At 36.7% G+C, this 25,655-nt stretch overlaps 2 protein-coding genes across 3 annotated transcripts in view; one reads left to right on the forward strand and one right to left on the reverse strand.

The window, feature by feature from the left end:
- The window catches only part of cdh23 (cadherin-related 23), a 166,055-nt gene that overhangs the window by 93,155 nt on the left and 47,245 nt on the right, over positions 1–25,655 (reverse strand). Inside the window, exons 14-21 of the mRNA XM_030155673.1 lie at positions 13,000–13,060; positions 12,722–12,870; positions 11,365–11,500; positions 8,267–8,655; positions 4,998–5,099; positions 4,859–4,861; positions 3,799–3,948; positions 3,021–3,149 (exon numbers count right to left, since the gene is read on the reverse strand). Coding sequence (XP_030011533.1) covers positions 3,021–3,149; positions 3,799–3,948; positions 4,859–4,861; positions 4,998–5,099; positions 8,267–8,655; positions 11,365–11,500; positions 12,722–12,870; positions 13,000–13,060 — 1,119 coding nt within the window. The remainder of the gene's footprint in view (positions 1–3,020; positions 3,150–3,798; positions 3,949–4,858; positions 4,862–4,997; positions 5,100–8,266; positions 8,656–11,364; positions 11,501–12,721; positions 12,871–12,999; positions 13,061–25,655) is intronic.
- On the forward strand, positions 16,932–24,079 carry LOC115434015 (uncharacterized protein C10orf105-like). 2 transcript variants are annotated; one of them, XM_030155678.1, is made up of 2 exons: positions 16,932–16,964; positions 23,413–24,079. In XM_030155678.1, the coding sequence occupies exon 2, from the start codon at positions 23,422–23,424 to the stop codon at positions 23,926–23,928; it is 507 nt and encodes a 168-aa protein (XP_030011538.1). In that variant the 5' UTR covers positions 16,932–16,964; positions 23,413–23,421; the 3' UTR covers positions 23,929–24,079. The 2 variants fall into 2 exon arrangements, with proteins under 2 accessions (XP_030011538.1, XP_030011537.1); XM_030155677.1 differs by lacking the exon at positions 16,932–16,964 and adding an exon at positions 16,989–16,999.

The following is a 25,655-nucleotide window of genomic DNA, read 5'->3' on the forward strand; positions in this document are numbered from 1 at the left end:
TATGAACGCATACTCAAAGCGTGTACAGAGGATCCATTATTCATTCACTCTCACATTCTCCCTCTGGTGGTGGTAAACTACATCTGTATCCACAGCTGTCCTGGGGCAGACTGACAGAAGCGTGACTGACAATCTGCGCCTACGGCCCCTCCCACCACCACCAAACATTCACACACATTCATACACCAGTGTGAGTAGCAGCACTGGAGGCAAGGAGGGGGAAGTGTCTTGCCCAAGGACACAACAGCACATGGACAGAGGGGGATTTAAACCTCCAACCCTTCGGTTATTGGACGACCCACTCTCCCATCTGAGCCATGGCCGGTGATGAATGATTATTTCCTTGAATAATTGAATTACAGCAGAAATCTGCACAAATACTAAACACATTTTTATTTGATCACGACAGGATCTAATGTTCTATCACAAAATGTTCCTGTGTTCAAAGTGAAATTCTGTTTTACAGACATTACAGTTTCAGATCCTGTTCAAATGTTCATATTCTATTAGTTCAGAACTAACATCAGAACAGGATTTGAGTTCAATCCCAACAAAGGAACGAACATTATTTAATAAAAGAGTGTTAAATAACAATAAATAAAATATAAACAAAAAAGAAAAACAAAAAACTAAAATGAACCTCCACAATATCTGCATTTGAAGAAATACCTAAAAATATCGATACAGTACTTTTTAATATCGATACAGTGTTGTGAAATGAAATATTGCGATATATTGCAGAAACAATATTTTCTTACAGTCCTAGTGACAAATATCTGAGTTCTTTATTTTTCATTTATTTATTATTATTGTTAATTATCTTTTTTATGGTGCAACAGGGTGGGGAAGTTCATGGATTTGGGTATTAAAAAAAGGATGACTGTATTATGCTTTTCTGGATGACTCAGTGTGGAATAAAAACACTTTGAACAAACCAAGTTTTCCCTGTTTTGAGGGAAAAATGTAAAATTACATGATGAAAATGTTTACATCTACAAACTATCCTTTACAAACATATGGATAACATATACAGCCATGAAAAAACTGCAATTTCTTCAGAAAAACAAGTGCAATTTTATCAATATTCTGCCTCAGTTTATCATTTACACATGTCCATTATAACGTAAAGAACACAGTGGATCTACAAACACACCAAACATTTAATAACAGACAGAATATGGGTAAATTCAGGTTGTTCATATTGTTTGTGAAAAAATCATTTGTAAATGTAAAGATTTTTATGCAATTTTAACTAAAATGATTTTAACATCTATATAATCCTGTATTTTCCTGCATTTAATTCACTGATCATGTAGATCAGGTGTCAAACTCATTTTAGTTCAGTTCCACATTCAGCCCAATTTGATCTCCAGTGGGCCGAACCAGTAAAATAACAGTGAAAAAAAAAAAAAAATTAATTATGATCAGGTTTACATCTACAAAGTTTCCTTAAAAATCTGAATAACATGAACATCTTGAATTGTCTTAAGAAAAACAAGTACAATTTTACTAATATTCTGCCTCAGTTTATCATTTACACATGTGCATTACAATCACAAAAAACATTTAGTAACAGGCAGAATATTAGTAAAATTGCATTTACTTTTCTTAAGATATCTCTGTTTGTTCATATTTGTTCAGGTTATTTACATTTTTTGTAAAAGTATAGTTTAGTAATGTAAACATTTTCAAGTGATTTTACTTTTTTACACCAAAAAACCAAAGAAAATTTGTGGTTCTCATTATTTATAGGTTATTATGTTCATATTTTATTGGTTCTGACCCACCTCAAATCTAATTGGACTGTATGTGTCTGTATGCGGAACCTGAATTTAAATGATTTTGACACCAGTGATTGTTAATATGTTCAGTGTAATTTTTGCATTTCACAAATTCATCCCGCGGGCCAGATTGGACCCTTTGGGGGGCCGGAGTTGGCCCCCGGGCCGCATGTTTGACACCTGTGTAGATGTTCATTAAAGCTCAGATTAAAGTTAAGGGTTATGTAAAAAAAAAAAAAAAAGAGATAACTGTAGAAAAAGTGTCTTTTTCAGTCAAATCTATCATTAGCTGAACATAAACCCAGTGTGTCCATCCACTGCATGGATTTATAGGATCAGTGGATGAACAGGTGGTGCTTCTATGAAACTGGGTTTATTTTGGTATCTGTTATTTTTCCAGCTTTTTAGATCCAATAATAAAAGGTAAATGTAGACATATTTCCCCCCAGGATGGACCTAACGATGACCTCAGATAAATGCAAAAAAAAAAAAAAAAATTATACTCTTGCTCTGAGCCATCCCATAATTAATTATTTTTTAATCAAATATTGGGGCCAAAAATAGGACCCAAATATGGACATTAAAGCTACCTAGGTTTCAAAAACATGTCTGTAAATGGTCTTCTATAGACTATAAATAAAGACACTGTTAAATGTCTTGATCCTAGAGTTTTTTTTAATCTACATGTGGATTTTTCATCAATCTCATTCTCAGTCCAGGTTTCGTGTGTAACCCATCGTGTCCACTGGCGTTACATGCAGAACCTGCCTATTTAAACGCATATAAATCATAAATTATTTTGCAACAGCTGTCATTTTTGTGAAACACTCTGCCTTGAATAATTACTTCAATTCTCAAAATGTACCTGTGAGAGAATAAAGAGATATTAAAAAAAATAGTAGCGCATAATTTTCGTGTCCTTTTGACCGTGTTACATGTAAATATTTGTATCAAACAAAATGTAAAATAACATAAAAATGTGTTTTATCTGAAAAATAGTTTCTCTTTTATCTAAGTAAGTATTTATTTTCAAAATATATCCAAAGTGCTTCCAAAGTTCATTACATTAGTCTACATCTGGTTTGAATTTTTAGATCCATGTCCTGTTTCATAGAAGAACACATATAACTTTGGTAATTAATGGTTATTGCTACATCATTATCATTTTACTACAAAAGCTTCTGATGATTGTGTGCATCTGAAACATTGTCAGACTAAAGTTGAAGGGTGCGTCCAGACCTTCAGCAGGTATCTGTCCACAGACTCTCTGTCCAGGGGGGCGTTGACGTAAACCTCCCCATAGGTGTGGTTCACCGTCTTGATCTTAAACACATCCTCCATGTTTCCAGCCACCAGAGAGAAGTTCACCTGAGACAAAAGACACAGTCACAATGAGAGAGAGAGAGAGAGAGAGAGAGAGAGAGAGAGAGAGAGAGAGAGAGAGAGAGAGAGAGAGAGAGAGAGCTCGACCGACATACAGATCCCAAACTTGAAATTAAATGTTTGCACTTTCTGTGTATATGTTGTTGTATTTATTGTACTTTGTGTTTTTCATGCCAACAATGTTAATAAAATGAATAAATGCATTCAGTGGTGCTCATAATATCTCTTTTTTTTCACTGGAAAAAATTTGGCTAGAGGAAATTCTGATTGAAATTCTGATCATATTGGCTGGCGATCAAAAAAAGTTTATTCAGAACCCTGGTAATAATCAATTGACAGAATACACTGATTTCACCACTAACTGTGCCGTTTGATGAAAATGCATACATTTGCTGCATGTGTTCAATATTTTTAGTGTTTTTTGGGAATTAAATGCATCTTTGCAGCCACAAAACACCTAAACCTACTGCGTGTATAAGCTAAACCAAACCAAACTAAACCAAGCTAAACCAAGCTTAACTAAACCAAACTACGCCAACCTGTATGTTTTCCACCAGACCAAATGGTCCATTAGTCCACATCAGGACCATTTTGGACCTTTAATGTGTTCTTGTGGGTTCTGTTTGGTTCTTACCAGTCCGTTGGCTCCTGCGTCTCTGTCCCTCGCCAACACCACCGCTACCTTCTTCCCCATGGGTGTGTTTTCCAAAATGTCCACCGATGTGTCAGACGTGATGTCAAACTCTGGACTGTTGTCGTTCTCGTCCAGTATCGTGATTGACACCTGTTAGGGGGCGGGACGTGAAGGTCAGCTCTAGAACTCGACACAGCGCAGAAGGTCCACTTACCTTTGACAGAACTGAAAAATATAAAACCAGTGTTCCGTGTATCTGAGCGTCATGTTCTATCAGTAGAATGTGTGAGGTTGTCAGGTTCTGTTCTATGTTCCAATCCTGTGGTCTGGATGCACATCAATCTAACTATACAAGTGGGCGGGACTTTCTGCAATGTATCTGTGCAAATGGCAAATAAAGTCTATTCTATTCTATTCTATTCTATTCTATTCATTTACATGTTATAAACCATCCAAATATGGACCATTAGAAGGAAAGGAACATTTTTTAATATTTCAAAAATCTCTCAAAAATTCAAAAATCTAAACTTCTCAAAACTGAACAAACTTTGTAGACATTGTCCCAAGGAAGATGCATATATATTTTGAAATGAATCCGACCACTAGTTTCAGAGAAGATTGTTGAAATCTAGACATTGGTGACCTTGAGTTTGACCCTTCAAGGTCACTGAAGGTCAAAGGTCATGGACCCAAATGAGAGCCCATATATGACTTCCTATCAGTGGCCAGTAGTAAATATATTGATATCAGTAACTATTTACATGTAATAAACCATCAAAATATAAGCCATTAGAGGTACAGGCACATTTGGAATATTTCCAAAAATTGGTCAAAAATTCAAAATTTCTCAAAACTGTGAACAAACTTGGTAGATGTTGTACAAAGAAAGTTACATATGAAATAAAAATGGATCCGACCCTTAGTTTTGTTGGAGAAAAATGCTTGAAGAAATTGCTAATGAAGGCAACCACAGCACATTTATAGTAGCTCAATGACATTAATGGACATAAATCATGGTGTTATTTGCCGTAAAGTTCCAGTGAAGAAGGCGCAGTCTTACCTTCTGCAGGTCCAACGGATGCAGTGAATAAAAGAGGAGTGATGTTAAGTTTCTACAATGACATGAGCACAACAGTGGTTGAATAAATGAACAAACAGTTCAAGTGCAGCTAAACCCAGGTTAGACTGAGGAGGCGTACCACAGTGGAGTCCTTTTTGGGGCCTCCGTCATCAGCCACAATGGTCAGGGTGTACATGTCGCCCTTCTCCCGGTCCAGAAGACCCGTCACCGTGATGCGACCCTGAAACATCAACCACATCAGCACCAACGGGTTCAGTCCATGTGACGTGACCCGGAGAAAACGCCTATGTAAAGATCTGCTTTTATGTCAAAGATTTGAGTACAGTTTTAATCTACAACAATTTTGATTTTATATACCCAATATTTGGATCCAATATTCACTTTTAAAGTCTTTTAAAAGGTTCGTTAAGCATATTTGTGTTATTTATGCAATAAATTATGAACATTTTTCAAATTGGATTTTGTGTTTTTTGGGTGTTTTTTTGTCCTTTTGTGTTGATATAGTAGGTTAAAGTGAAAAAAATAATAGACAGATGAGATAGATGAAGTTGTGCTGAAAAAAAAAAGATGCCAAACGTGTATAGTAAACATTTCTGTATATAGTATATAAAGGCAAAATCAAAAATATTGAAAAATGGCCAAAATAGGCTCAGACCCCTAAGGGTTAAGAAATTTCAGTTTGGAGTTACCATTATTTATATATCATATTATATTATATTATATTATATTATATTATATTATATTATATTATATTATTATTTTACTAGTCCATCCCAGGGGGGTGAGGAAACCGGAGAAAATGCCAATGCAAAGATCTGTTTTTATGTCAAATATTTGAATATAGTTTTAATTTATTACAATTTTGATTTTATATACCTAATATTTGGAACCAATATTCTCTTTTAAAGTATTTTAAAATGTTTGTTAAGGCTCTTTGTGTTATTTATGCAATAAATTATATACATTTTTCAAATCAGTTGTTTTTTGTCCTTGTGTGTTGATATAGTAGGTTAAAGGGAAAAAATAATAGACAGATGAGATAGATGAAGTTGTGCTGAAAAAAAAACAGATACCATACATGAGTATAGTAAACATTTCTGTATATAGTAAATAAAGGCAAAATCAAAAGTACTGAAAACGGCCAAAATAGGCTCAGACCACTAAGGGTTAAAGTTTTTTTTAATGGCCAAACTACAAAAAGATGAAACCTCTTAAATATCCTCAGTATTCTAATAATTCGGTCCACTGCTGTACATACACTGTATATTTCTCGTCCTCCTTACAGATCTGTGTTCTAATCGTCCATGGATGGAGGGTAGATACTGAAGGAGAACACATGTGACAGAATCGACAGAAAAATCCCCATTTCTCATCTACCACTGGAATCAAAAGACTTCAAAGCCGACGGGTTCCTCTGATCGGCTTACAGTCGTGCAGCAACAAGACGGAGGTGTTCTGCTGTTCCACTGCGGTTAATGGATGACACATATTTGACAGGAAGTGGGCGTATTCTTTGAAGTGCATCCAAAACAGACATGTACACTATGTGGACAAAAGTATGTGGACATGTTGAATTCAGGTGTTTCTTTTCTAACAGGAGTCTGGGATACAAAACAATAATGACTAATGTCAGAATATAGTTTTATATTATGGGAATAAATATCATTGCATTGGTTAGTTTGGGTTAAATTATTATCTTTGCTTCTAAAATGACTCAGAGATGGTTTGGACTTAATTTCTGTCAATATTGATTAAGGTTTTTTTTATCCATTACTATGAACTTAAATGTTCTACCTCTACATTTCCCAATTATTTTTTGTGCTGTAACTGTAAATAATAATTTTCTACCACATCTAACCATCTACTTTCTTCACATCTCACTGAGGAAGAAAAATCTACCATTAAACTTGAAGGCAATATAATTGTTTATACACTATATGGACATAAATATTGGGACACGTCATGTCTACAACTGTAAGATGTCCTGTTCATGAGGATTTGAGATAAAAACATCAACATTTGTCAAGTTAAATCGACATAAAATGCACCATAAACATGATTCTTACTGGTCATTAATATCATGACATGATTATGATCAAACACTATTTCCTGTTTTTCCGTAGAAGACACACTCAGTGTTCATCATCACCTCCTAAATTCAGCAGAAATCGTGTCTTATTAATATCTGAAGACTTTCGTTGGCGTCACACATTTTTCACACTGTGTTCCAAAACAGTTTCAGCACAAATCTGGTAAAATGACATAAAACTCAACAGAAGTTGAGTTTCTGAGTGAGATGAGAAGAAAGTAGATGGTTAGTTGTGGTAGAAAATTATTATTTACAGTCAGAGCAGGAAAAATATTTTAGAAATGTAGAGGAAGAACATTTAAAATCATAGTCATGGATTAAAAAACAAAAACAAAACAAAATCAATGTTGAGAGCAATTAAGCATTTTGGAAGCAAACATAACAATTAAAACAAAAAAGAAAGACCTGAATTCAATGTGTCCACATTCTTTTGTCCATATAGTTTATTTCTCAGTGTTCTGTGTTATAATAAGCTTTTATTTTCTCTCTGAACCTGTTTAAACGCATCTAAATGGTCAGTAAACAAAATAGAAGTGGTGCTGGGCACAACAAACCCCGCCCCACACATGTATTGTGGCTTATTTTCTGTGGAGCGCTCTGCCAGACCACCTCTGGGCCCCACAGACCGAGGACATTTTTAGTAAAGCATACCCCTAATTTTTGCCTGGTCTTTGCATGCTTTACCTGTTTTTATCTGTCTTACTTGCTTTCTGTTTTTTAACTTCCCTTCTAATCGTATTTATTGTATCCTGCTTGTAGCACTTTGAGGTTTTTAGCTAAAAATGTAAAGTGCATTATAAATAAAATGTATTATTATGATTATTATTATTATTATTATTATGGCATCGATCCAGCTGATGTCATCATGTCTATGCCTGTGCTGATGTCATCATATTAATTGCCTCTATATATGTGCCAAGTTTGAAGTAAATTGAAACTAAATTAATGTTTTTATAGACATTTAAAATGTCGCCCATTATAAGTAAATAGGAACAACATTTTTTAGAAAAATTCATAAAAATATTGAACTTTGACCCACTTTTCCAAAAATTTAATCACATCTATTCTGGGTCACAGGCAATCTATAAACCAAATTTGGTATGAATTCAACCAATAGTTCTGCTGCTGAAGTATTAATCAAACAAACAAAGAAACAAACCGAACCAAAGATAATAAATGGGCATAATTTACTTAGGAGAGATTAAATGTAGACAAAAGTTTGCGTGTCCCAATACTTTTGTCCACATGTATGTAGCATCTGTGTCATGTGACCTTTGCTCCGCCCCTCCCCTACTCACTGTGACACTGTCTATCTTGAACAGAGCCAGAGCGGCCGGCGACGTGTCGGGGTCGAAGCGGTATGTCAGCTGGTTCAGGTTGTCGGCCGACTGGGCCTGGACCTGGACCACCTCGGTTCCCGTGGCGATGTTCTCTCTGAGCGAGGCCTCGTATCCGGCGGAGAAGAACGCCACGGCCTCGTCCAGCTCGTTCAGTAAGGTGACGTAGACGGTGCAGAAGCCTTTGTGGAAGGGCGCTGCCTGGTCGGTGGCGGACACGTTCATCAGGTAGCTGGTCTTGGTCTCGTAGTCCAGGTAGTCCACGGTGGTCACCAGGCCCGTGCTCACGTCCACCTCGAACTTACGGTCTGAGCCGGAGATGATGGCGTAGGCGACGGCGCCACCATCACCTAAACAGAAAAAAAAGATGCAAAACATAGAACGGATGCATTAAAGTCATTTGTACTTTTAACTTTGTGGAACTTGATCGTCCTACTCCTGCACATGTCACACACATACTGGAGTTTTTATTCCTCTACAGATTTTTTAACCAGCAGTGATTTTCTGTGTGAATTCACTTTAACGTCACCTGTTGGAACATCTGTTGTTCCTGGATTGCTTCAAAATTCATAGGTTATTTTCTACACAGTTTGTGTCTCATCAGTATATGGCCATTAAACTTTTAATTACTTAATATTATTAATAATATTATTGTTTTGTTTTTTTTTTACATTATTTGTCTTTTCCACTTTCTGTGCATTCACAATTTTTTTTGCACTTTATTCTTTTGCTGCCTTGACCAGTGAACACCCCTGTTGTGGGATCAATAAAATCTGATCTAATCTAATCTAATCTAGTTTAATATCTTCTAATCTCTTCTAGTCTAACATAGTCTAATCTATTGTAGTCTAATCTAGTTGAATCTATTCTAGTTTTATATAATCTATTCTAGTCTAATCTAATCTAGTCTAGTTTGATCTAAACTAATTTAATCTAATTTTATCTAATTTAGTCTAGTCTATTCTAGTTGAGTCTAATCTAGTCTAATCTAATCTAGTACAATCTAGTTGAATCGATTCTAGTTTTATATAATCTATTCTAGTCTAATCTAGTCTAGTCTAATCTAATCTAGTCTATTTATAGTCTAATCTAATCTAGTCTAATATAGTCTAATCTAACCTAGTCTAATCTAGTCTACCCTAATCTGATCTAGTCTACCCTAATCTGATCTAGTCTAATATAGCCTAATATAACCTAGTCTAATCTATTCTAGTTTAATATAATCTAATCTAGTCTAGTCTAATCTATTCTAATCTAGCCTATTCTAGTCGAATGTAATCTAGTCTAATATAGTCTAATCTAACCTAGTCTAATCTAGTCTAGTCTATTCTGGTCTAATCTATCCTAGTCTAATCTAATCTAATCTAATCTAATCTAATCTAATCTAATCTAATCTAATCTAAAATTAGGTTTCCATTTTGCACTTATTTCTTTAAAAATGCATCTTTTTCTCCCCTAAATGTGTCCAAACTCCTAAACTCTGTCCTACATCCACAGTATTTAATCTGCGGTCACAGTCTTTTTGTCTGAGCTCAGAAACATCAGATAAAACCATAAAATACTGACAGTGGTCCATTTGAATGAACAAGGAACTGTACTTTACAATAGAATTTACTGATAGTATTGAAAAACCTGCAATTAAGTAAGGTTTTGGACGCACAGTCTTTACTTTTAGTGCATTTAAGTGGTCATTTTCCTAGTGCAGTACTAATACTTTTACTTTACTTGGACATAAATACTGATCATATATGAATTTACATCTAAATCCATGTGAAATGGAGGACAATATCCTGTGTTTTTCTGAACGCTGTCACTGTTGCTGTGTTTTCTTTTGGGCCTGAGCTCCTGTTTTGGAAATTGTGGCTCAGATTACAGACGTGTCACCATACTTTATATAAGGGGAAGCGAAAAGAGGAAGTCTGAAGACAGAAGTACAGTTGTAAAAGGCAGATAATGTTTGGACCAAAGTACAACATGTTCTGCAGTGGAGACGTCTTTGAAGTGGCGCCCACTAGTGTTAGGGCTGGTGATGTGCAGAAGGTGGATCAGAGGAGGACCAGGATAAACCCACATGAGATCAGATCTGCTTTGATTGATACCTGTCAAAACCTCTGATCATTGGATTAAGGATCAATAAACTATGAATCAGTTTAGAACTAATAACACTGTGCACACAGGGGAATTTAGATCACTGTTTACAGAGAAGAGACACTGTTTACACTACTGTTGGTAAAAGGAAAGAAAGAAAGAAAGAATAATTAAAGAAAGAAAGAAAGAAAGAAAGAAAAATTAAAGAAAGAAAGAATAATTAAAGAAAGAAAGAAAGAAAGAAAGAAAAAAGTAGCATAAGAAAGAAAAAGAAAAACGTAGCAAAAAGACAGAAAGTAGAAAAAGTAAAGAAAGAAAGAAGTTAAAAGAAAAGTAAAGAAAAAATAAAGTACTAAAGAAAAAAAGTAGAAAAAAGTCAAGAAGAAAGAAGTAAAGAAAAAATTAAAAGAGAGAAAGAAAGAAGTAAAAAAAGACAAGATGTAGAAAAAGTAAAGAACAAAGTAAAGAGAGAACTAAAGAGAAAAGTAAAAAGAGAAAGAAAGAAGAGAAAAAGAAAGAAAAAGAAAGTAAAAAGAAAAGTAAAGAAAAAAGAAAGTAGTAAAGAAAGAAAAGTAGACAAAAGAAAAAGAAAGTAATTAAGAGAAAACTAAAGAAAGAAAAAAGAGAGAAAGAAAGAAGTAAAGAAAGTAAAGAAGTAGAGAAAAGTAAAGAAAAAGAAAGAAAAAAGTAAACAAAGAAGTAAAGAGAAGGGTACAGACAGAATTCCCTGTCTGTCTATTCTTTCCTCTTGTCTGTTCACTATTTCCCATAATTCCTCTCTCACGTAAAGGTTGGATCTGTGCTGGTTTCCATGACTCCCTACTGCCTCTAGTGGTCACCTACATCCCATAACTTCCCCCAGACCCCTCCAGCAGACAGATCTGGACTCAGTCACCTCCCTAGGACTTGGTCCCCTCCCCTGGACTCGGTCGGTCTCCTCTCCTGGACTCGGTCCCCACCCCTAGACTCACCGGAGTCTGGATCGGTGGCCCGGACCACTATGACGGAGGTTCCGATGCCGGCGGTCTCCCGTAGACCCAGACGGTTGTACTGCTGCTGCGTGAACACCGGCACCTCGTCGTTAGCGTCGTCCACGTATACGATCACCTGAACCCAAACACACACAGGTTATCAGCATCTGTGACACAGTTACACAATGGAACATCCCCATGGGCTTATTATGGTCTGTTTAAAGGGGCCGATTATGGTCTGTTTAAAGGGGTCTATTATGGTCTGTTTAAAGGGGTCTATTATGGTCTGTTTAAAGGGGTCATAAGAGGAGTAAAAAAACACTTTAAAGAACTGCAGAGGTGGAAAAAAGAGGAAATACAAAGAGAACAAATGAATACCAGCAATAAAAAAAAAGACTGAATTTATTTACTTAAGATAAGGTAAGATAAAATATTATAAGATAAAATATTGTAAGACAAGGTAAGATAAAATAAGATAAGATAACTTAAGATAAGATAAGATAACCTAAGATAAGATATTGTAAGATAAGATACGGCATTGTAAGATAAGATATTGTAACATAAGATTAGATATTGTAAGAGAATGTAAGATAAGATAAGATGAGATAAGACACGACATTGTAAGATAAGATATTGTAAGATAAGTTAAGGTAAGATATTGTAAGATCATGTAAGCTAAGCTAAGATAACTACTATGAATATGAAACATAAAGCAGGTAAATCTGCTGTTGTGTGTTTTCATATAAATTGTTCACAGTGAATAAAATTGAAAAAAACTGGAATAAACATATATATATATATATATTTTTTATAAATCACTGATGTCATACATTTTTTCCCACAAATGACTGAAGCACTAAGACTAAAACTAAATAAAAACTCAACTAAAACTGGTCATTTCCTCAAAAATACATTAAAAGTAAAACTCCTTCTGCACTTATAATAAAAGAAGTGAAACTAAATTCAAGAACTATGGCTCTTCTTCAAATAGTTTTTGTCAAAACAGACCCTGAATACTAGGATTAGTCGTGTTCATGTCCACGTATATTTGCACATGAGGGGATTTTTTTTCCACTGCAATCACTTTTTTTCATCAACAACACGTCCTCACGTTATATGAAATATAAATAAATGTTTTCTTTGCTCTGAGGTTTGTTTGTTTTGTTTTTTTTAAATCGCTCTTCAGCTACAGTTCCATATTTTACTTTAGTTTTTTTATTTTATATTTGCTCTGTTCTTATTTTCTGACATATTTGTGTTGTGTATTCTATTGTATTCTTAAGGTGTAACTGTAAACTGTAAAATGCAAAGTTAAATGGAACATGATAAGAGCCCATGTGGCGTTTGATTTGCTCACCCTGACGGAGCTCCTCATGCTGCCCTCGTCGCTGTTGTAGGCCTCCACCTCCAGTACATGGGAACTGCTGGTTTCCCGGTCCAGGGCCCTGAGGCCTCTCGTCACCAGCCCCGTCTGCCGGTCAATGCTGAACAGATTGTTGCTGTTCCCTACATCCGTGCGTCAAAAAACACGAGCACATATGGACAGACAGGGATGGGGGGTGGGGGGGTATGTGTGAATCAGAGCTGTGGAAAAACCAGGTTTCTGCACATTTTAGGGACTGATAGTGTTTTTACCGGTGAGGATCCGGTACAGGACTCGACCGTTCTCCCCCTGGTCTGCATCTGTAGCCTGGACCTGCCACAAAAACACACCACATTTACACTTTAATATATGAAAACAAACCCACACGACTCCTGCAGATGCACCAGGCTGCTTGTGTTTTCATGAACCCACTGGTGCATTTACAGTACAAACTGGATCAGAAACCCCCGACCCAGACTCATTTCCATTCCTGTCCCATCTGAATAACTCACTCTATAATCACATGGTCTGGTTCTGCTTCATTTGGGATCTTCTCATACATGTTAACATATGGGAAACCAGTAGAACTCTGGTAATGGTGGTTTTTCATTTCTGACGTGTTGCCTGGGGGTAACCTGTCCGCTTCCATCTGGCGTCCGGAGGGGGGGGGGGGCACACACATACGTTACAACCACAAAACACACACAGTCAATGAAAAACTCCTCAAATCTTATGACAAAGTGACAAAAATGAGCCGAGGTGCAGCAGTGGACTGACTATAATACTGGATTTATGCTTTGCATGTTTTTATTTTATTTGTTCCAACTTATTTTATTGAGTTGTTTCAGTCACAGGTCACATGTGTACAACACACCTTCGTAGGCAGTGTTGGGAATAATGCTGTTATTGTTTTCCAGTAACGGGTAATCTAATTAATTACTATTTGAAACGTTACAATGCCGTTACCGTTACTGGCAGTGAAATGTGGTGTGTTACTATGCACTGATATCTAACAGCTGTTATCTGTCCTGGTTCGCTCAGCCAGGCACGAGAGGTGTGACGTTCGTGAACGAGTCGAGTCTTTTGAGCGGCTCTTTTCAGTGAATGATAAGAACCGATTCGTTGCGAGCAGTTCGTTTACGATCTGTTCTTCTATTCAAATCCCCCACACTGCCTTCATGCTTCACCTGTGTGTCCATGAGTCTGAGTTGTCCACGCTGCCTTCACCTGAACGACTAATAACATCTACGAGTTTGAGTTGTCCGCAGCACACCCCATTCACTTGAACGCAGCTACGTGCACAGCTAATTTAGGGGAGGAGTTATCAGTGAGTCCGACTGACTGGACTGAAGACATTTACCACTGGATCAGGGAGGAGCCACTGAAAAAAGAGATGTGGGATTAACTGGAGGAGCATCTTCGTCCTATAAATGCAGATATGCACTTATGTGGTGGAAAAGCCAGGCCCTAGTGGACCCCAGCCTGGCCCCGGTGGACCCCAGCCTCACCACAGCTCTTCAGTACCTGTCTGCTGTTCTACTCTATGCAACTGGCCCATGAAACACGCTCAAAAATCTGTTTCCTTTTACATATTTGAAGGTTTTTAAAAAAGTAACGCAATAATTACCTTCCCCAGTAACTAATTACACTTATTAAGGAGTAATTCCGTTACTAATTCAATTACTTTTTGGGGAAGTAACTAGTAACTATAATTACTTTTAAAAAGTAATTTGCCCAATACTGTTTGTAGGTAAAATGATGTGAAGTCAATAACCTAAGTGACAGCAATGCATAAAAGCAAAATAAAATAACCACAACAAAGACATTAAAGCAGGGGTTTTTAAAATGTGGTAAAATGAGCCTCCCCTAAGAGAATCCCCCCCCCCGCCATTATTATTACTACTATTACTGTTATTGTTGTTGCTTTGTATGTTCCATGCAGGTTTAACAAAAAGGTTTCAACAATGAATAACAACATTTTTTTCCCCCATCAAGTGTATTTCATTTTTTAAGCCTCTGGACATCAAATTTAATGCTTTTTAATGTCATTTAAGGTGTTAATTTTCATCAACTGTTTAATGAATCCTGTATATATCCTGTATAGAACCCCTATATACAGTACTCTTAATATACACACAAATTATTTTGATAAAGACTGAGATTTCTGCTCTCAACATCCTTCTCCTGTATCACTCATTTGTGCAGTAAAATCATGCATCATGTCTTTTTTTTTAAAGCCTCAGTATCTCAAAAAACTCCTGTAGATGTGAGGCTGGGACTGTGTACGGTATTTACTGGGATGAATACATGTTTTTCTTGAATATTTCTTCTGTGTTTACATTTTGTGCTTGTGTTGCTATTGGAACCTTAATTTCCTAAGGGTTCTGCCCAAGGGATCAATAAAGTTCAATCTAATCGAATCTAACTCTATTAACGCCAAACGTATCATATTTGACACATGAATTTTGAAGCCCTCTACATGATCAGTGTGATATTTTTTGTCTTGAAAAATACTTGATGGATACAATTAGATACATGCAATACACAGATAGTCCACTAGGGGGAGGAGTTCATTCACCAGAGGCCTTTCCAGTGACACTACAAGACTGACATTAATGAGGAAGAACTTTGACCATTTAGAAAAGGAATTACCAATTTGTTAGACATGTTTGTGTTATATTATGTTTTTGTTTGTTCCAAAATAATAATATTTGAGCATTGAGACCTGATGTATCAAATATGATACAAAATTTTTAACTCAAACATGGAAATTGATATTTCAAAAAAAAAAAAAAAAAAAAATGGGGGTTTTTCAGAAGGACCAATAAAGGCTCCAGTTTCAAAAAAACTGGAATTTTCTATTAATGATTTAATGGTTCAAGCTTTACAGGGTTAATCTATTCTAATCTAATCTAACCTAATCTAAAACTAACCTAACCTAATGTAATGTAATCTAATCTAACCTAATATAATGTAATCTAACCTAATCTAACCTAATCTAATGTAATGTAATCTAATTTAATGTAATCTAACCAAATCTAATCTAAATCTAACCTAACCTAATCTAATCCAACCTAATCTATTCTAATCTAATCTAACCTAATGTAATCTATTCTATTCTAATGCAATCTATTCCAATGTAATCTATTCTATTCTAATCTAATCTGACCTAATCTAAGATATTCTATTCTATTCTATTCTATTCTATTCTATTCTATTCTATTCTAATCTAATCTAATCTAATCTAATCTAATCTAAATGTTTCAGATCAGTAGATGCCTTTTAGGCCTTCGAGGGTTGATTTGACCCAGAAACATGAGATCTGCCAGCGGGAGTTTCGACTGTACTTTCTTAACCGGCAAAAATCCACCGTCGGTGCCCAGAGCTGTTGCCACGGCAACCTCGACACAGCTTGGCAGCGAGTGTGCGACGGCAGAACCTCTTGTTGTACAGTGACGGGCAGACAGCCAGGCGGAAAACCCGACCCCAGGACACACACAGATCCACACTCAGATACAGAGTACGGGCCGAGACAGAAGGCCCACTGGCACCGGATGAAACCCGGTCCACTGTGGATCCGGCAGAACCTGCAGAGGTGTAACCCGGTCCACTGTGGATCCGGCAGAACCTGCAGAGGTATAACCCGGTCCACTGTGGATCCGGCAGAACCTGCAGAGGTGTTCCTAAAGTGCATATTCAACCGCACACACACACACACACACACTGGAGATAGAAGTGCAGTCCTGCCTGTGTGTGTCCTCCCCTGTGAAGAGGGGCCCGACTTCAGTCTCATTAGCTTTATAAAGAGATGTGGAGAGAGGAGGGGGGGGCAGCACGGAGGAAAAAAAAGAGGCTGGGGGGTCAGATTGGTGAGTGATGAATGGGGCATTACACAGCGGACTGCACCACTTAGGCCGTAAAGGGGGTGTGTAAAGTGTAAAAGTACATCTCAGAGGCAGATGTTGGAGGTGGAAGCATGTGGAGCTGAAGGATCCACAGATGATCCCCAAAACACACTGGAGTTTCAGACCCACTGGGATTAAAACCAAAGGAGGACACTTCACCATGGATTCCATTTACCCGCATTGCACCCGTTTTTACTCCCTACACCCCCCCTTTCCTCCTCAGCGTCCCCGTCCCCCCCTTGGGCTTCTGGGAAAGCAGCAGTTTAAGGGGGAAAACAAGTGTGTGTGGAGCCACCAAACAGATCTGAACTCAGATACCGGAGCGGAGCAAGGTGCAGCTTTTAAGAGAGTCTGGAAAAGTCTGGGAGTGAGTATGTTCGGCAAGGTTCTGCTGTGAAAAGTACCAGTTCTGTTTGAAGAAAAGGGCAAAAGATTCAAGAATGTTTATTGTCATGAGTAAGATGTAGACAGGTGCAAACTTACATAGTCAAAATGTAGAGGATTTGGAGCATTTAGCTTAAACTAATGCTAATTGGTTAGCATTTTACAGCTAAAAAAAGACAATTCTCTCAAATGGAAGTGCAGAGTTTGAAGGTAGTGTTTGCAGTGTTGCTAAATATGCATTTTTATGGCTGTGAAGTGTGATTCGTAGTGAAACTCTCCTCAAACTGAGCTACTTGACATGTGCTTGAGGAGCTGCACATTGTCCACAGCAGCGACGGAGACGCCTGTATTTATTATGGATTTATAGTCGAGCTGACATGGATGAACGAGTGGACTATTTAGGAAAGGGGTGTCAAAGTCATTTTAGTTCAAGGGCCATTTTCAGACAAATTTGATCGGAAGTGGGCCGGACCAGTAAAATAATAACATAATATAATGTAATATATAAATAATGGCAACTCCAAACTTTCCTGTTTCAATGTTTTAGAGCAGGGGTGTCAAACTCATTTTAGTTCAAGGGCCACATTCAGCTAAGTTTGATCTGAAGTCGGCGGGACCCGTAAAAAAAAAAAAAAATGTATGTATATATATATATATATATATATATATATATATATATATATATATATATATATATATATGTATCTCACAGGAGAGATTGAAATCCAGTAGGATTCGTAATCCTACTAGGACCGATAGGAATTTTAGTTTGTCCTAGGACAAACTGAAATCCTATCTGTCCTAGGGTTAGGGGGGGTTGGGGTGGGGTGGGGTTAGGGTTAATCTTCAGATCCTAATTTCTTGTAGGATTTCAGTTTGTCCTAGGACAAACTAAAATTCCTATCTGTCCTAGTAGGATTACGAATCCTACTGGATTTCAATCTCTACTGTGACATATATATATATATATATATATATATATATATATATATATATATATATATATATATATATATATATATATATATATATGAATAATGTCAACTCCAAACTCTTGTCTATGTTTTAGAGTGAAAAAAGTAAAATTACACTACGAAAATATTTGCATCTACAAACTATCCTTTCAAACAATATGAATAACATGAACAAACTAAAAAAAAATTGTAAATTTAACAATATTATGCTTCAGTTTATCATTTACACATATACATTATTTCTAACAGATCACAGTGGATCTACAAACACACAAAACATTTAATAAAAGGTGGAATGTTATTAAAATTGCACTTCTCTTTAGGCATTTCAAGCTGTTCATATTTGTTCAGGTTATTCAGATATTTTGGCAGTATTATACTTTGTTTTAGTGTAAATACATGAAAACATTTACAAAGAGAAAAATTTGGAGTTGTGAGTATTTATAGGTTATTATGACCCACTTGAGATTGAATTGGTCTGAATGTGGAACCTGAACTAAAAGGATTGTTAACATCTTAGTGTAATTTTTGCATTTCACAAATTCATCCCAAGGGCCGGACTGGACCCTTTGGTGGGCCGGATTTGGCCCTCGGGCCGCATGTTTGGCACCTGTGGTTTAGAGTGAAAAAAGTTAGATTACATTATGAAAATGTTTACATCTACAAACCATCCTTTAAAACAATGTGAATAAGATGAACAAACTGAAATTTCGTAAGAAAAATGAGTGCAATTTTAACAATATTCTACCTCAGTTTATCATTTACACATGTGGATAACAACGTACAGATCACAGTGGATCGACAAACACACAAAACACTAGTAACAGGCAGAATATTGGTAAAATTGCACTTACTTCTCTTAACACATTTTAGGTTGTTCATATTTTTTGAGAAACCTGATTCAAAAGTAGTTCAGAAGTCAGCTGAACAAGTCTTCAGAGGTGGAAATGCAAAACCAACCCCCACCCCGATCACCACCAAAATGTAATCATTTGTTCCTTGTGCCAGTATCAACATTTCCGTCCATAACTTTTTCAGTTATCTTGCGAACAGACAAACAAACAAACCCCTGAAAACATAACCTCTGTTGTTCCTTGGTGGAGGTAAAAATAGTTCCAGTGTCCCTGTACGTCAGTGTCCTGTTCTATCTGAATCAACCCCCAGCTGAATGTGTGAGGTTGTCTGGTTCTGTTCTATGTTCCAGTCCTGTGGTCTGGATGCACATCAATCTAACTATACAAGTGGGCGGGACTTTCACTGGAGGAGAACTCAGCTAATTCAAGGAACTATATTGATATCTGTAACCATTTACAAGTTATAAACCATCAAAATATGGATCATTGTAAGTAAAGGCACATTTTTAAAATCTAAAAAAATTCATAAAAATATAATAAAAAAATCACAACTTCTCAAAACTGTGAACAAACTTTGTAGACAAAATTACTAGACCCACCAGGAGAACATCCCATTGTGCCACTGTAATTGACAATATATTTAGAAACAAGATCATAAACAACACAAAAAGTGGATTATTAGTTTGTGATATCAGTGACCATTTACCAGTTTTTACAATACATCATTGCAGCTATAAGACTAAGCAGTCAGATACAAAAACAATATACAAAAGAATTAGAACAGAAGAGTCAATAAAAGCATTTAAAAGTGATATGAAGCCACAAAATTGGAATAACGAACTTAATCAAAAAAACTTTATTCTATTTTTCTGGTATGTCAATGTAGTTGTGTATGTATATATGTATGTAGGTATGTATTTATGTATATAGTTATGTATGTATGTATGCATGTGTTTGTATGTAGGTATGTATATGTATGTATGTATGTATGTATGCATGCATGCATGTATGTATGTGTGTGTGTATGTATGTATGTAGGTATATATTTATGTGTATGTATGTATGTGTGTATGTATATATGTATGCACGTATGTATGTGTGTGTATGTGTGTATGTATGTAGGTAGGTATGTATATGTATGTATGTATGTATGTACGCATGCATGTATGTGTGTGTGTGTGTGTATGTATGTAGGTATGTATTTATGTATATGTATGTATGTGTGTGTGTATGTATGTATGTATTTATGTATATGTATGTATGTGTGTGTATGTATGTATGTATGTATGTATGTATGTATGTATGTATGTATGCATGTGAAGATAAGTAAGGTTGACTGATCCAAGAGACTTGATCTTTCATATTATGCTGATAGGAAGCTAAACAATAGATCAGTGTTTTTCAACCTTGGGGTCGGGACCCCATGTGGGGTCGCCTGAAATTTCTAGTAATTGATAAAAATAAACCTTACTAATAAAAAATATATGGTGAGTTGAGAGAGACAATTCCAATCCATAACAGACAAACTGTGGTTGCGAAACTGCAGCACTGTGGTTCTGTTTCTGTGTCAGATGTTCATTGTGGTCAGTTTCAGATGCTGCTCTTTCATAATTCATAGTTTCAGTTCTTGTTTGTTCAGTATTAATTGTCCTCCTTGTAAATCACAGCTGGACTGACTGGACAGATCCTGACAAAGGAAAATGAAATTCTCACTTTGTGCAGTAATCTACACCTGGATTTACTGCCTCTGTCCACAATAATATAGATTATATAGACTAAATGTGTCTAAAATTAACATTTATTTGCAACATAGTATAGCAAACTATTACATGATCAAAAACAAATAAATTTTGAGCAAAAAAGTGTCTCCTTTTTGGGGTCGCCAGAAATTTGTGACATTAAAATGGGGTCATGAGCCAAAACTGCAATAGACTGTTTTGTGAAGAAGGGGTGGGATTAAATAAGTACTTCCTCCCATTCCTTCTCAAACATGCAAATGAAGTCATACTTTGTGTTCATGTATACGTACAGGTTTTTGTTTGTTTTATTATCTGTTTCATTTGTAAAGACTAAGTGGGATTACTTGGTTTTGCTGCATATTCCAAATAAATAAATAAACTAAACTAATTGTCTGACAGAAGCTACATATGAACCTATTTCTAAATCTTAAAAATCTTTTTGTTTAGCGCCTGGAGCCTGGATTTGGTCCAACTTTACAAATGTTGGAGTTAAAAGTTCAGACGTGAATTTCTAAAGTAGCTGAGGCGTCATATACGAAGGCGCTTCAGAGCAGAGCGCCTAATCACCAGCATGTGGACTACAGGCTACGTAATGTGTGTGGCTGAGGACAAAGTTAGCGTTGAATAGCCGAGTGGGGGGCTGTGCTCGGAGGCGCTGACTAATGAACTGACTCTCTAACGAGCCATCCTGCTCCACTGGCCTTTTCACAGCTTTCCTGGCATTTGCTCTTAAAAATAATTTCACGTCCCAATGTGTTCCCCTTAAACCGATAAGCCATGCTTTGTCTCCGCTGAATTAAGGACGATGACATTTACAAATGTTACTACGCTGAAGATGGGGGCACGGAAAATGAGAGGGGGGGGGATAATTGGAGCCCGGGGTAGATGAGGAGGTGGGCGCCGGTATTTTACAAGGGGCATTTTAATAAACCCAATTTGTTTCACGTTGAAGAAAGCCTGTCAAGCATTGACTGTTTTGTAGTCCTTGATTTAATAGCTACATAATTGCTGCAAATGCCAAACACTCGACACATCTGTGCGTGCACGCGGGCGTTTCCGTGCACGTGTGTAATGAACTAAAAATAAGCAGACTTTGCTTGATTCGGCTCAAAAAGTAAGACACTAAACACTGTCAAAAGAGGCGGCGTGGAGCTCTGATCGTTCAATATTCAACCTGTCAAAGTTTGGGTTTTGGGAACTAATGAAAAAGGTGTTCAGGTTCCACGTTCAGACCGATGTGATCTGAAGTGGGTCAAAACAGGAAAATAACAACATGGTAAACTATTAAAAAAATGACACTTCCAAGTTGTTTTTTTTTTTTTTTTTTTTTTTTTTTACACTTAGTTTTTATTAGTTATCTATCATTTTTTTCCTACAGAACATAAACAAATATTGGAAAAATGTAATAGTCACATCTCTTTATTTCAGTGCAAAAAAAAGTAAAATCACATTAGGAAAATGTTTACAACTACAAACTCTCCTTTAACCTCCTCAGACCCAGCTATGGGCTTTCTGTCCACATTTGTGGACAAGAGTTTCACAACTTTATAAACAAAAAAAGAAAAAAGAAAACTGTCCACCACAAAGGACATTCAATAAAAAAAAAAAAAAAATCTGAATCTGAAAAACTGTTGCATCATGATGTTTCCAATATAGGCACTGATTTAATAAAAAAAAACAAAAAACCTGGTACTTTGCTAGGGCTCAGTGGGTTAAAAAATGTGAATAAATGAACAACCTGAAATTTCTTGAGAAAAATAAGTGTAATTTTAACAATATTATACCTCAGTTTACAGCAGATCTACAAATACACAAAACATTTAGTAACAGGCAGAATATTGTTAAAATGACACTGATTTTCATTCAGACATTTCAGGTCGTTCACATTTGTTCACGTTATTCACATTTTTTTTAAAACTATAATTTATAGATTCAAACAATCTCATAATATAACTGGACTTTTTTGCACTAAAACAAAGAAAAATGAGTTGTCATTATTTATAGGTCATTATATTATTTGACTGATCTGACCCACTTTAGTTCGTATTGGTCTGAATGTGGAACCTTGTTAATATGTTCAGTGTAATTTTTTCATCTCACAAATTCATCCTATGGGCCGGGTTTGGACCCTTTGGTGTCCGGTTTTGGCCCACGGGCCTCATGTTTGACACCCCGATCCAGAACCTTCTGACCCTGACTAGGGGTGTAAGAAAATATTGGTTCTGCAATATATCACGATATTTCATTTCACAATACTGTATTGATACTAAAAAGTACTGTACAGATATTTTTAGGTATTTATTCAAACGCAGATATGGCAGAGGTTCATTTTTGTTTTTTGTTTTTCTTTATTGTTTATATTTTATTATTACTTAACACTGTGTTATTTAATAATGGTTATTTGAAGCATCCTAAAACACTTTTTACTGTCTGAGAGGCAGATGGTAGTTCCTTTGTTGGGATTGCACTAAAATCCTGTTCTGATGTTAGTTGTGAACTAATAGAATCTGAACATTTGAACAGGATCTGAAACTGGAATGTCTGTAAAACAGAATTTCAGTTTGAACACAGGAACATTTTGTGATATAGCATCAGATCCTGTTGTGATCAACTAAAATGTGTTTAGTATTTGTGCAGATTTCTGGTTTAATTCAATTCTTCAAAGAAATAATCATTTAAAAAAAAGAAACAAACAAAAAACTGCCTTTTTAACAGTATCATGATATATCATGATATATCGTATCGTGATCCTAGTATTGTGATTTGTATCGTATCACCTGATTCTTGCCGATACCCACCCCTAACCCTGACGTTATCTCCTCCGTCCAGGCCCCCGTCATGATGAACTCCACTGACCCGGGATCCAACGCCACCTTCGCCTCCGACACAGAGAACGCCACCCTGTCCATCCTGACCCCCACCCTCAGCCCCACCCTCAGCCCCGCCCCCACCCTCTACTCCACAGACATCCACGACCCAGAGTTCACCATCATGGTGGTCCTGGGCCTGTCCCTCCTGCTGGCGGGCTTCGCCGCCTTCCTGGCGGTGTGTCGACCTTCTGGACCAGACGGCGACTCGGAGCAGAGCTGCGGCATGGGCGGGGCTTTGACCCGAGGGAGGGGCCAGTCCAGCGAGCCTCAGCTCAAGGTGTGGAAGAGGCTGGGCTCTTACCGCCGATCGTACAACCTGTCCTTCAGACGGCCGCCGCATCGCAGGCCACATGACCGCAACAGCACACGCGTGACGCAGCCACCACTGCCGCCGCGACAGACGCTGCCGCCGGTCACAGGGGCGGAGCCTCACCTGACCACGCCCTGTTTATTTGACTATGTGACTGAAATCTGACTGGATCTAAAAACAATTCACTGTATATTTAAAGTCTGACACTGCAAACGCCGGCCGGTGAAGAGGACGACGTGGAGTTTGTCTAAAAACACTTTGAATATTGAGTGGAAGAAGTTTTTATTAAACTAGAGACGACAAACTCATTTTAGTTCAGGGGTCACATACTGTCCACGATGACCTTAACGCATAAAGACCCAGAGTTACATTTGTGTTAGGTCCCAAATGTATTTTTCTCCATATGTAACCTTTCTTAAGTGATTTATCACCATTTATTATAATATTATCCTCTGTGTTTGGCATTTTTTCAGTGAAAATCAGGTATTTTCCTGTATTTAATTCACTGATCATGTAGATGTTCAGATTGAGAGTACTTTATTAATCCATGAAGGGCAATTCAGCTCACACTTACCCTGCCTTATTGGACGTCCAAACAATTAGGGACAAACAAACAAATGCAAAACATTCATAGCAGCATATGACAGCCACATACACATTCACCTGTCTGTACTCATCGAACGGCAACCGGGCAATAAAACATTAAAGCTCAGATTAAAGTTGAGGGTCATTATGTCATAAACAGAAAAAAAAAAGAAGAAAAAGTGACTTTTTCAGCAAAGATACCAGTAACAAAAGTGTGTCCATCCACTGTCAGTGATTCAACTCCATGGGTTTTACTGGTGAATCAATGTTAGAGAAGATGATGGTGTTTCCATGGTAACTATGGAGCCTCTGAGTGTTTAAATGGGTCATATCTGATGACTATGAAAAGATGAAGAACTGTATTTACACCAATTATTTACATGTATTAATAGGATTAGTGGATCAACAGGTATTAAACATGTAGATGATGTACATGATGGTTTTGGTCAACAGTGGCTGTTTGGGTTTTTATGGGTTAAATGGACCGGACCAGTAAAATAAACAAAAGGCATAATAGCTTATACATAAGAATCCAATTTTCTTTTTGTTTTAGTGTCAAAAAAGTAACATTGTATTATGAAAATGTGAATAACCTGAAAAACCACCTACAACCTGAAATTTCAGAAAAATAAGTGCAATTTCAACAATATTATGTCTCAGTTTATTATTTACACAACGTACGGATGACAGTGGATCTACAAAATATACAAAACATTTAGTAACAAAGAGAATATTGGTCAAATTTAACTTCAGGTTGTTCGTATTCATTCAGGTTATAAATTAATTCAGCTTGTAAATGTAAATATTATAAGTACGTCATTATTTATAGGTTATTATGCCGTTATTGACACTGGTCTGTATGTGGAACCTGAGCTAAAACCAGTTCAACACCCTTCATGTTAATAACTTTAGTGTCATTTTTGCACTGAAGGACCCGATCGGACCCTTTGGCAGTCCACTTTTGGTCCCCGGGCCGTATGTTTGACCCCCCTGTATTAAATTCTTAAAAACAGAACAAAATGACAAACCTTTGGAACAGATTTGGCACATTTTTGTACTTTTTGTCGCAGGATTTCGCTCGGCAGTAATTTGAAGTTATGTATGGAAGTAAATCTGTCTCACCAGATTTTGAATTATAAAAGCCATTGAATTTCTAGAACTGAATTTTTTTGCGCTGAAATTAAGTGTCTGAATTTTTTTTGCACAGAAATTAAGTATCCGAATTTTCTGTCTCTGAATTCAACTGTTCGTAAATTTAGAATAAAAAATTCAGATGCAAAAAATTCAGATGCAAAACATTCAAAAGC

The sequence above is a fragment of the Sphaeramia orbicularis genome, chromosome 15 (genome assembly GCF_902148855.1).
Source record: "Sphaeramia orbicularis chromosome 15, fSphaOr1.1, whole genome shotgun sequence".
Taxonomy (NCBI): Eukaryota; Metazoa; Chordata; class Actinopteri; order Kurtiformes; family Apogonidae; genus Sphaeramia; species Sphaeramia orbicularis.

Bases quoted from the DNA above. Each gene is read 5' to 3' on its own strand.
- LOC115434015 (XM_030155678.1), top strand. From the start codon at position 23,422: ATGATGAACTCCACTGACCCGGGATCCAACGCCACCTTCGCCTCCGAC.